The sequence below is a fragment of the Herpailurus yagouaroundi genome, unplaced genomic scaffold (genome assembly GCF_014898765.1).
Source record: "Herpailurus yagouaroundi ecotype Mexico unplaced genomic scaffold, PumYag 250, whole genome shotgun sequence".
In the NCBI taxonomy this organism is placed as follows: domain Eukaryota; kingdom Metazoa; phylum Chordata; class Mammalia; order Carnivora; family Felidae; genus Herpailurus; species Herpailurus yagouaroundi.
In genome coordinates this window covers 967,596-979,561 of record NW_024412467.1, presented here as the reverse complement: position 1 = coordinate 979,561, position 11,966 = coordinate 967,596, and the positions used below count along the sequence as shown (strand labels likewise).

At 51.5% G+C, this 11,966-nt stretch overlaps 1 protein-coding gene across 1 annotated transcript; it reads left to right on the top strand.

Moving 5' to 3' along the window:
* Positions 1-1,194: 1,194 nt before the first annotated feature.
* LOC121020352 (endogenous retrovirus group V member 2 Env polyprotein-like) lies at positions 1,195-10,272 on the top strand. Its single transcript, XM_040460358.1, has 2 exons — positions 1,195-1,526; positions 7,847-10,272. Exon 2 carries the CDS (start codon positions 8,087-8,089, stop codon positions 9,401-9,403), a length of 1,317 nt encoding a protein of 438 aa, XP_040316292.1. The 5' UTR covers positions 1,195-1,526; positions 7,847-8,086; the 3' UTR covers positions 9,404-10,272.
* The last annotated feature ends 1,694 nt before the right edge of the window (positions 10,273-11,966 follow it).

The window sequence follows — 11,966 nt, the reverse complement described above, 5'->3', positions numbered from 1 at the left end:
GAGTGACTGGTCATATACTAGGGACTTGGGGGAGGTCAAGGTAAAAGGCAGGGAGCCCCAGAAGGACTTTCAAATACTACAGGGGGCGCTTAAGATACAAGAGCCCCGGCCAAGGTCAAGCTAAGGTTGTTGTCCCTCTAGTAAGGCGTTAACAATAAGAGGGGAGGGGGTTCTCTCTCGCTGCCCCTCCCCCGTTCATGCTCTGTCTCTCTCTGTCCCAAAAATAATAAATAAACGTTAAAAAAAAAAAAAACTTTAAAAAAAAAAAAGAGGGGAGGGGGTTCCTGGAGAAACGTCATACTCTGTATTTGCCTCAAGTACTTGTCAGTGGGCCGCAGGTTACACAGAAATTCAATGTTATTTACCATTTCCTTCTTGCCTTTATTCCCCACATCGCTAGGGAGGGGAAGGTCATGTTGGGGCTCCGGGAAACTGAAAATATAGGTTTCTGAAGATTAGACTCTTGATAAGATTGCCTTTTTCTTGTCCTTTACCAAGACAGTTTGTAAACTGATATAGACTCACGTCCTGCACGACTGTGATCTCTACCGGTTAACCATTTGCATTCCCCTTTCCTTTGTTCTTGGGCAGCCCCAGTGCCTGAGGAATGTCACAGAGATCCCACCTGGCGGTTGGGGGGTGGGGGTGGGGGTGGGGGTGGGGAGGGTGGGTGGTGAGGTGTTGCGGGTGTCAGCTTGCCTTTGGCTCCCTCATCAAGTAATGCGGGGGCCCTGGGCAGGCGGCCCCCAAACAAGCTGGTTCTTGGCTCGTCCTCCCGTCTCTGAAAATCCCTCCCTTCCTCTAGGAGGCCCTTCCTAACTTCGCCGGCTAAACTTAGTCCGAGATGGAACAGTGGCTGTGTTGGGTCCCCTCCCCCCACCCGGCCCTAACCACGGAGCTCGCTGCTGCTCTGGGCTTATCCCCCTAGAAGAGCGGGCTGAGCTACACGTTCTAGGGCCGGAGACCTCACAGGAATGCGGAAGCAGGATGTTTGCCAGAAAGAACTCAGCACCGGAAACCGGACTACACCGGCCCGCGCCCAGGTGGACCCCGGCGCCGGCCCATCACCTGCTCTCTCCTCATTATAATACGCAAATACAGCCAGGGGTGGAGACCTAACATGCTAATGAGACAGGCGGGGCAGGTGGCGGCGCGTGCTGCCCAGTGCGCCTGCGCGCCAGCTTCTCCCCGCCCCGCAAGCCCGGGCGTTCCGTCTTTCCCGCCTCAGCCGCTTTGCCAACGGCGGGCCGGTGCCGGGGGCCGGCGGGGACTTCTGCGCCTGGCGCCGCGCTGGTGCCGGAGGATAAGCCCCGGGAAACGCCTCTCTCGGCCTCATGTCGATTTCTGTTTGCGCCGAGAGCCAAAGAGCCGCGGGGTCGGGATCGTACTTTGGCGACCACGCAGGGACCCAGAGAGGGAGCCCCGGTGACGGCCCGAGGACCCGGAGCCTGCGGACCGCGGAGGGAGCCCCCCCTGCCGTGCGACTCACCAGCGGCTCGGAGCTGGAGTCCCGCGTCCCCGCGGCGGTAAGTCGTGCCTCCCGCCGCCGGGACTCTGCCCCTCGTCTCAGGCCGCGCATGCGGCTGCGGGTTTTGCCCGTCTCCTTCTGTCACTGTCATTGTAGTCTGCATTTCTCGGACGGAGCAAGGTTGGTCTGGGCCAGCGTTCCGGGGCCGGGTGTCCCCGGTCCCCCGACTCTGACCTCCCCGGCGTTGGTCCCCTGCAGGGTCACTGGGAGCTCTCTGGTGGGTTCAGCCTGAGTGTCCCCTGTCCCCTGACTCTAAACCCCCAGTGGTGGTCCCCTGCAGGCTCACTGGAGGGCCTCTGGTGGGTTGAGCCCGGCCTGGGTATCCTCTCCGCTGGCTTTCCTTGTGGCTGGTCTCCGTTTCCTGGGTGTGTTTGAAAGCCGGAATTACTTCCAGACTCTCTTGTGATTTTCTTTGGGGTCAGATCTGTGTTCTTTACCTGTTGTCTCTCGGAATGGGGCTGTGGCCCTGAGAACTCACTCTGTGTTGTCTTTGTGTAAGTGTTAACTTCCTAAGTCGGTCTTGGCTTGACCCTGACCATCTTGTCTTTCTCCTTCTTGTTTGTCTTGTGAATCATCTGGTACCTTTTTATCTTATTAAGAGGGAAGGAGAATTCCTGGTGAGTCAGACTTCGTTCCAGTGTCAGGTTGAAGAAATCCAGACCTTGGTCCGGATTCGGGGGGCCTCAGGGTTAATCTTTTTGTGTACCGGGGAGCCGCCTGGTTTAAGAAATCAAGCTTCTCTGGTTGTACTGGCCTGCTTCTACCGATGGGCCAACCGGGACAAGGAGAGGTCCATTCACCCAGAATCACCCAGGCTTCACACAGCATCACACAGAATCACACAGTGTGACTCTATCTGCTAGTCAGCTTTCACCTTTTTTCTTTTTTTATAAGTCACCAGGCCCATCCAACTTCCCAACATGTGCAACACCTTAAATGGGACAAAGGACTCCCTTCTAGGATTTTTTTAAATAATTGGGATCAGGGGCGCCTGGGTGGCTTCGTCGGTTGGGCATCCGACTTCGGCTCAGGTCACGATCTCGCGGTCCGTGAGTTCGAGCCCCGCGTCGGGCTCTGTGCTGGCAGCTCGGAGCCTGGAGCCTGTTTCAGATTCTGTGTCTCCCTCTCTCTCTGCCCCTCCTCCGCTTGCACTCTTTCTCTCTCTCAAAAATAAGTAAACATTAAAAATAAATAAATAAATATTTGGGATCAGTTTAAATTGGGTGGTTTGAAGAAAAGGAAAACAAAAAAAAAATTTTTTTTTTTTTGCATGGCACTGTTTGGCCCCAATATCTTAGGCGAACAAGAACCAGGAACAGTGGCTCCAAAATGGACCATTAAATTTGTATGCTCAAATTTAAATTTTAATACTATCTTGCAGTTGGATTTGTTTTGCAAAAGATCTCAGAAGTAGGGAGAGACACCAAGACCCCAAACTAAGGAATCCTTGCAGAGTCTCTGTGGCCTCAGATCGTTACCACCGGCACCCCTCTCACTGCTGGGTTGAAACCAGACATTTTATTTATTTACTTATCTATTTAAATTTATATTTATTTATTTATTTGAGAGAGACAGCAAGCAGGGGAGGGGCAGAGTGTGAGGAAGACAGAATCCTAAGCAGGCTCTGCAAAGTCAGCAGAGAGCCCAGTGTGGGCCTCGAACTCACGAACCATGAGATCACGTCCTGAGTTGAAGTCAAGAGTCGGACGCTTAACCCGCTGAGCCACTCAGGCACCCCAAAACCAGACATTTTAGACAATCCCCTGTTCTAGTCAAGTGGGACCTAGTACTCCTTTGCAGGAGTCCCATCCCAAACGCCCTCTACCCCTGCGACTTTGACCCCAACAACTTCCCCTCCTTCCTCCAAGGTCTCCCCACCTCCTTATTCATCAGGAGCTTCCCTGTCCCTGCATCCTCCTCCCTCCTCCGGAGTAAGTCCCACTAGCACCCACAGCGCCCACCCACCCACCATAGGCCCCAACTGGATCTGTTTCCCCTTAGGGAAAGGACATACCCGAGGAAGGGATTACCAGAGTTTCATGTCTTGCTTACAGACCTGGTTCTGTGTAAAGAAAAGTGGGGTCATTTTTCCAAAACAAACAAACAAACAAACACCTGACGAGATGTCATCCCAGGCCTTACTGTTGCACCCTAGATGAGGAAGACAGATCCTTAGGAAGGCTGGGGATTATGCTGACAGCCTGGGGTCTTAGGGTCTGCCAATCCAGGGGACGGAGTGCTTGGGGCTGGATGAAATGCTGTCCCTGCTCGGGACCCACAGTAGGATCAGGAGGGCACAACCCCCAGGGTGCAGAGGCACTTTATTACCTGCCTGTCTGAAGGGATGACGAAGTGCCTAGCCAAACCAGCTAATTATGACAAAGGGAGGGAAATAACTCGGCAAAAAGGATGAGAATCCAGCTGTCTTTCTAAACCACTGATGGACGCCTTCCGCAGACGCCCAAATGGAGACCCAGAGTCGCCGCGGGGAGGTCTTTGCTGACTGTGTGCTTTATCGTCCAGCCTGCCTCTGATCTTAGGGGGAAGCTACTGACGTCAGAGGCAGGTTCTCAGTCCCTGCTGTCACCTTTGGTGGAGGAGGCCTTCAAGGCTTTTAATAACTGAGACGGCGCAGAGGAGGCCAGTGAAGACAAGGGTAGCAGAACAGGCACAGGTTCTGGCTGCCCTGCTCAGGGTGATCCCAGGAGGCCCAGAAGGCCGTCGCCAGAACCATCGGAACAAGTGTGCATAATGCAGGCAGGAAGGCGGGGGGGACCTGAGCCTGCCCGCCCCAGAGAGCGAAGGGCACACACGGACTCCCACCCCCGGCCAGTCTCTTGGAAGAGGGGCCGTGCAACCACAAAGAGGCCCCAGGAGCTGCCCGCCCCAGCACCCACCTGACCCCTTACCATTGCACTAGCGGAACCTCGGTCACCCTTGACGTGGCAGGTGGGAAAACTAAATTCCGTGTAGATACTGGAGCCGCCTGCTCTGTCCCGACCCAACCTGTGGGCCCTTCCCCAAGTGTGACATGTGGTAACTGGGAGAGATGTGGCCAAAGGTGAGACCGTTTACCTTCCCCCTCGCCTGTGAAGCCGGATCAACTGTTCTACGCATTCCTGTCTGCAGGTCCCGGAATGCTCTGCCCTGCCGCTGGGGAGAGATCTACGAAACCATTCTGGAGCCACTCTTTACCTTGAAAAGGGTGATATTAAAATGGAGATAGACCAGAAACTGGGATTTCATCCGTGGGCACTACTGGCTGGTCCCAGGCTTGAGCCGCAGATACTCCTGAGGACAAACAACCAAGTAGACTCATGTCCCAGGGGAGGCAAAAAAAACAAAAAACAAAAAAAAAAGTCTCCTCCGTTCAGGGAAAGGTAAAACCTAGTGCAGGGTGTCTAGAAAAAAATAGTTCCCCGTGAAAAGTAAATCTTTAGGAGGAATCCAGCTGATAATTTCAAAATTTCTCAAGTATGGATGGATCAAGCCTTGTCAATCCCCATGTAATACCCCAGTCCTCCCAGTGAGGAAGCCCAGTGGAGAATATTGCTTTGTACAGGATTTGAGGGCCATAAATAAAGCTGTTCTCATACACCTGGTAGTACCCAACCCGTATACTCTACTCACCCAGGGTCCAGGCGATGCTAAATTTTTTACCACCCTGGACCTGAAGGGTGCCTTTTTCTGCACATCCCTTTATGAGGAGAGTCACTATTTACTCGCCTTCGAATGGAAAACCCCTGATACTCAAGACACTACCCAGCACACCTGGGTGGTGCTTCCCTGGGGCCTTAGAGACACCCCCCACCAATCTATTTGGAAATACAGTGGCAAAAGAGTTACAAGAATTAAAATTGAGAGATGGGATCCTCTTACAACATGGTGATTTGTTAATAGCCAGTTTGACTAAGCAGTCCTCGGACTGTGATACTGCAAAAACCTTATATTTTCTAGCTAACAGAGGATATAGGGTCTCCCCCATCAAAGGCTCACATATCACAACAACAGGGCCAATATCTGGGCTTCATCCTATCTCCAGGCACCCATGTCCTGGCCACGGATCCCAAGAGGACCAGCAGCGCCTGCCCATACTGCCAACTAGAAAGCAACTCGATGGCTTTCTTGACACGAGAGAGTTCTCTTGTATCTGGTTCCCCAGTTACAGCCCTGATGCAGAGCCCCTATATGAGGCCTTGAAGGGGGAAGAAAGGGAACCCCTACAATAGACTGTGTTGGGGGGCTTTTAAAGCCTTGAAAATGGAGCTGGATGGAGCCCCTGCACCGGAGTTCCCCTATTTGGATAAACATTTTACCTCATCTACCCATGAGAGGCAGGCTTTGGGGGTCCTAACTCAAAAGCTGGACCCTGATCAGAGACTACTTTTCAAAATAACTAGACCCAGTTGCACGGGGACGGCCCAGCAGTGATGGCCACATCTCTCTTAGCGAGGCCAGTAAGCTTACCCCGGGTCAGCCCAACTCCCTGTCAGGTTCAGACCATGTTAGAAACTAGAGGGCACCACTGGCTGACTGGAGGAAGGCTAACTAAGTATCAGGCCCTCTTGCCAGATTCCCCAGATATTTTAAAGGTCCACGGGACTGCACCCTGCTTCATCCTGGAGGTTAAGGGTCTCCAACATCAGTATGGAGACAGTAGAACAGACTTCTAGCAGACCTGACCTTCAAGACAAACCCCGTGACAATCTGGATATGGTGTCATTTATGGACAGGACACTCGTGGAGAGAGGCATCTGGAAGGCAGGCTACGTGATCGTGAACCTAAGTAGGGTCATTGAGGCTAGAGCTCACCTCGACACTTCATCCACCCAAAAGGTTGAACTGATAGCCCTAATTAGGACCTTGCAGTTGGGGGAAGGAAAAAGATGAAATCTCTACACTGACTCACAATATGGGTTCCATGGACTACATGCCCTTGCGGTCGTCCAGAAAGACAGGAAAATGTCAGCAGCAAGAATTCACCAATACAACGTAAGGACCCAATCTTCACTCTTGTAGGGGCAGCACAGCTTCTCGTTTAGGTGGCTGTGGTCCATTGTAAAAGTTGTCAGAAAGATGGGACCTCTGTAAGCAAAGAAAAGAACAGTAAGGCTGACCGATCAGCTGTTCACAGTCCATGGAGCACAAAAACCAGATCAAATTACCACCTTGACAGTTGGCTCCTCTGAGTTCCCCGGCCACCCTCAATGCTCCCTGCTGGCATGGGAGGACACAGAGAGACAGGGATATACAGAATAAAGTGCTGGTAGCGTATGAGAGAGGACAAAATTCTCATTCCGGAAGCCCGACAAGAAAAGCTCAAACATTGACATGATGCATGCCACCCATTATGGCAGAGATGTCCAATGGGACTTGGTGCAAAAGGTCTTTCTAGGTCAGGGACTTAGACAGTAAAACCAAGTTACCCTTGCCTGTGACTTCTGCACCCAAAATAAACCACCGAGCCGTCCAGTCTATCCCCACTTCTCATGCCGGTCCAAGACCAGGGGGCGTTTCCTGGGGAAGACTGGCAAGTGGATTCTACCCAGATGCCATCACAAGCAGGCTACAGACATTACCTCGTGTTTGTTGATATTTTTACCGAATGGGTATAAGCCTCCCCACCCGGGTCTGGGAAGGCGACTGAGGTCTGTAAATCCCTCCTAAAAGGGAATTCCCAAGTCTCTCCAAAGTGGTAACGGGCCTTCTTTTATGGCTAACGTCACCCAGAGCCTTTCAGCAGCCCTGGGAATAAGTTATAAATGACATGCTCCCTGGCACCCCCATTCCTCAGGGAAGGTAGAAAAAAGATGAATCAGACCCTTAAAAAGATGCGAGCAAAAAACTCTGTCAAGAAACTGAAGAGCCTTGGGTCAAATTGCTTCCTCTCCCACCACTCAGGATTCCCACCGCCCCTAAGACTCAGAGCATTTGAAATGACAGGAGCGACCCTTCTTCCGGTGAAATGACATGGGAGACCCTCCTTCCAGCCCGTATTCCACCACGCGGGAAGATAAGCCAGAACTTGGGGCCTTTGATCACTTTGTTTGGGCTGAGTGCTAAGAGCCAGTTGGGCTTCTGCTAATCATAGGCTGCCGGCACCCCTAGAGGTGATTTAGAAGAGCCCTCCCCTCTGCAAATTAATCCAGGGGGTCAGGCCTTCCTTCCAAGTTGTAAGGAGGGCTCCCCAGAAAAAAAGCAGTTGCTCCCCAAGTGGCAAGGTGATTTTTAGTCACTCCAGTGGCAGTTAAGCTGCAAGGAATCCCTAGCTGGGGACATCTTTCCAGGCTAAAATCTTTTTCTCCTGGACCTCCTCAGAAACGCCTGGAAGGCCTGGAACCATCTTCCTCACGTGAACCTGTGGGAGACCCCAGATACTTGGTTCAAGACGCGAGCCTCAGAGTCAGATAAGTGATTCTATCTTGGTGGATTGGTTTGCCGACGTTTCTTTTTATTGCATCTGTTTTCCTTCTTCTTCTCTGTGGGTACATTTCGGGGCACTCCACTCTGGCAAACACCTGTTCTGCCCCTGCTGGGTCTAGAAGACCGGAACCAGTGATGGGTTGCATAATGTGGGCCCTTCTCTTGGCCCTTCTCCTGGGGATGAGTTGGGAAGGAAATAACAAAGGGAGGGAAACTTGGGGAGAAAATTCAATTGTCAACTTCTCCAGCATCGTGGCCTCGGGAAATAATCTCTCTAACTGTTGGATCTGCCATCCCGGCCCACGGGATGGGGTTCCTAAGCTCCAATTCGAGCCTACAAACGAGGATGTGCCTCTCACTTTGACTTCCGGACCCATTAGGAGCACACCACTCCTGGTGGCGGAACTCAAGGACCGCGAGGATATGACGTGTGTGACCCTTACAGACACTTGGAACCAAACTGGGCTCCAGGTTAAGCGCCCACTTCTCTGTAAAGAACAGGGGCGGCCCTGTTGCCCCTGCGAGACCAACACCTGCCTTACCAGTGCGGGCAGCTCGTCCTCCATTTATCCCATGTCCTTTTCCATTGCAAGCTCTTCGTGTGTCCCCAACCAGACTCACTGGTGTGTGGACTCCTCTCTGCTTCCCCCGGGCGACCAACCTAACTTCTCCTGTACTCACTGGAAAGGAACAGCAACCCCTTCCTGGAGGCTCACCTATCAGACCCCATCTGCCTTCGATAGCCACGAGGGAATAGAGGAGGACGCAGAGCTAGGTGGGGGGCCGATGGACGGAGGGCCCCTGTCCCCCAGGTGCAAGAGCACACCTAAGTGGGGTCCCCTTTTACGAAGCTGGTTTAATTCCTCTTCAGCCCGCCGGGCCTGTGCCCCCCCTGGATATCTGTTCCTCTGTGGGCCGCCACAAAACAAACTGCCCTATGAAGGGAGCCCCGATTCCTCCTTCTCCTGGCCTCTTCGGGCAGTGGCCTACGCGTGTTTAGATAATGTCCACTTCCGGGGACAATGCACTGTGGGACGACTGGGCCCAGAAGGATTAGGCGCCACTATATATAACGTCACCTCTCAAGGCAGACGTAAGAGAGCACTCGGGCTTATCTTGGCGGCAGCTGGAGAAGCCACGGGACCGGCTGCCCCCCGGGGGGGGATTGCCTCTCATGAGACGACCTTAAAAAGCCTTACCCAGGTCATCGAAAACCTGGCCTCAAGCGCTGGCGACACCTCAGAGGGCCTCCAGGAGTCCCTAGATTCCCTTGACAATAGGTTAGCTGTAGATTATCTTCTGGCCACACAAGGGGGTGTCTGTGCGGTAGTCAACGACACGTGCTGCACGTACATCAACGCCTCTGGGGAGGTCGAACTAAATACCCAGGAGATTTACAGACAAGCCAGATCGTTGCATGGGTTCAAGAGCCCCAATGCCCAAACTATATAGGACTCAGAGGTTGTATGCCTAACATTGCCTGATTCCGTTCTTTCCTGGGCCCTCTTGTGGCAAAAAAATTCTTCTGTTACTATTCAGACCCTGCCTCCTTAATCTTTTGGTTAAGTTTGAGTCTTCTAGAGGACAGCAGTTTCTTGTCAAACAGATAGTGGCACAAGGGCCCCACCTATCCAGCCCCAAGAGGACCAAGGTCCTTACAGGTCGTTAGAGCAGTCAGCGGGAGAGTTTTACTCCTCCTGGTAGGACAGGGACGACGCCCCGCTCAGCAAGAAGCAGTTTCAGAAGATGAGACCTTCGGCCCCTCCTCCTTAGGAATAAGGAGGGTAAAATCTCTCCGGTGGAGGTGGGGAGGGGTGAGGTAGACCAGGGGCTGTGTCTGGGACCTCCCCCCCTCCCCGCCCTAACCACAATGCACTTTGCTCTGTGCTTTTGTCACCTTAGGAGAAAAGGCTGAGAGCTACATGCTTTTGAGCATTATATCTCCTAGGGATGCGGGGGCAGGATGTTTTCCAGAAAGAACTCAAATGAAGAAACCAAACTAAACCAAGCCTGTGCCAAGATGGACCCCAGCACGGACCCTCACCTACTTTTTTCGTCGTTAGAATACCAATAATCCCGGCCGTGGGTGGATACTTAACATGCTAATAAGACACGTGCTGCGGAAGCATGTTCTGTCCACTGCGCCTGCGCCCCAACCTCCTTTGTCTCCACCTCCACCTGCTGAGATGTCCCTCCTTCGCGGCTTCAGCCCCCTTGCGGGCTTTGCCGGCCTTTGTGCCGGGAGCCGGCTGGGACGTTTGTTCCGCCGCCGTCTCTCTGGTCTGGAGCATAGGCCCCCAATAAACGCTGCCTGAACCTTTTCTTGGCGTCGTGTCAATTTCTGTTTTTGCGGAGAGCTGGAGAACCCTGGGGTCCAGAACAGTCCCGCCGGTTCCTCTTTCTTGGCTTTCTCAAGTCCCGGTCCCTGGTGATGTGGATGTCTTTTTACTTGTTTACTTGTTAGGGAGGGTGTTTTTCATATGGGAGATTTGCTACCTGCTTTCAGCGGGACGGAGGAGGGTGTGAGTGTCCTTGCACTATTTCCTAGGTAACTTATTTAATTAAGATCATCAATATTGCCAGAGTGATACCTGCCCTTTGTCTCTATATCATTGTAGGGGAGGCAAAACTTTACCTCTTCCCATCTTAGGTTTTTGGCTAGGACTCTTAACGAAAACACTAACAAGAGAAAAACAGTTCACTCACACAGTGCACATCACAAGGGAAACCTAAATGAAAACAAACTCACGATGGTAACAAAATCCCAACTTATTTTCCATCTTCAATAAAGGAGAGTACATTTGCAGAGGTGATAGGACAAAGGAAAACAATTTTAGGCCCCAAGGCCAACAAGCTGGGAAGGTACTAATAAGGGAGAAAAGTAATGGAGAATGGTTGCTTTGGAGATTCTCCTGGTTCCTCTCTGGGCTGGTAAATGCCAGTCTCCAGTAAAATAATTTATATCTTGCCTTTAGGCAAAACAGGGGGAAAGTAAAGAACTTTTCCTGTGTTGGCTGCCTTTTTTTTTTTCCCCTGACTCAAAAACCTTTTGTTTAATTTATACAAAAAGCTACTAAATACAAAAAGTAGTTTAAGGGGCGCCTGGGTGGCTCAGTCGGTTGGGCGTCCGACTTCAGCTCAGGTCATGATCTCACAGTTCGTGAGTTCGAGCCCCGCATCGGGCTCTGTGCTGACAGCTCAGAGCCTGGAGCCTGTTTCGGATTCTGTGTTTCCCTCTCTCTCTGACCCTCCCCCGTTCATGCTCTGTCTCTCTCTGTCTCAAAAATAAATAAATGTTAAAAAAAGTAGTTTAAAACAAAATAGTTTGTTTTTTTTTTTTTTCCTGGCAGAATTTAAATGCACATAATGGATAATTCTGAAGAAAATGCATTTTCCCCACAGTGTTCAGGACTAAAATTCTACTGAAATCTTTGTTGGCCCCTTCTAGAATTGCCTTCAGCTCAAAATAATTTCTGTGACAAAACAGTGTATTTTGGGTGGCCTATTCTAGTTTTCATCATTAAAATGTCTAGGGCCTTTTTTTTTTTCCTCCCTTACGTCTAAAACTGATTCTCTGCTCAGTGGTCATCACATGCCTGAGACTTCTCATTTGGGGAATATTATTTTGGAAATGAAATGGCGTGGGAGGCACCCAGAGGGGGAGGCTGAGGTTGATTCCTGTATAGTTCACCAGATGAGGCAGCTCAGCAGGGTGTTTGTGCCTTGTGGGCATTTAAACCTTAGACATGCTTGAATTCCATAACCTTTTAAGATGACTTCTAGTCAAAAGTAATCCCCGTCTAGAGTCTAGAACTATGATTCTAGGCTTTTCAAAATTGGAAGGGATTCAGGGTCCCTGGGGAGCTCAGCTAGAGCAGCAGGTGACTCTTGTTCTTGGGGTTGTGAGTTTGAGCCCCACATTCGGTGTAGCAGTTACTTAAATAGATAAAGAAACTTTTTTTTTGGGGGGGGGGACAGAGAGAGACAGAGCATGAACGGGGGAGGGGCAGAAAGA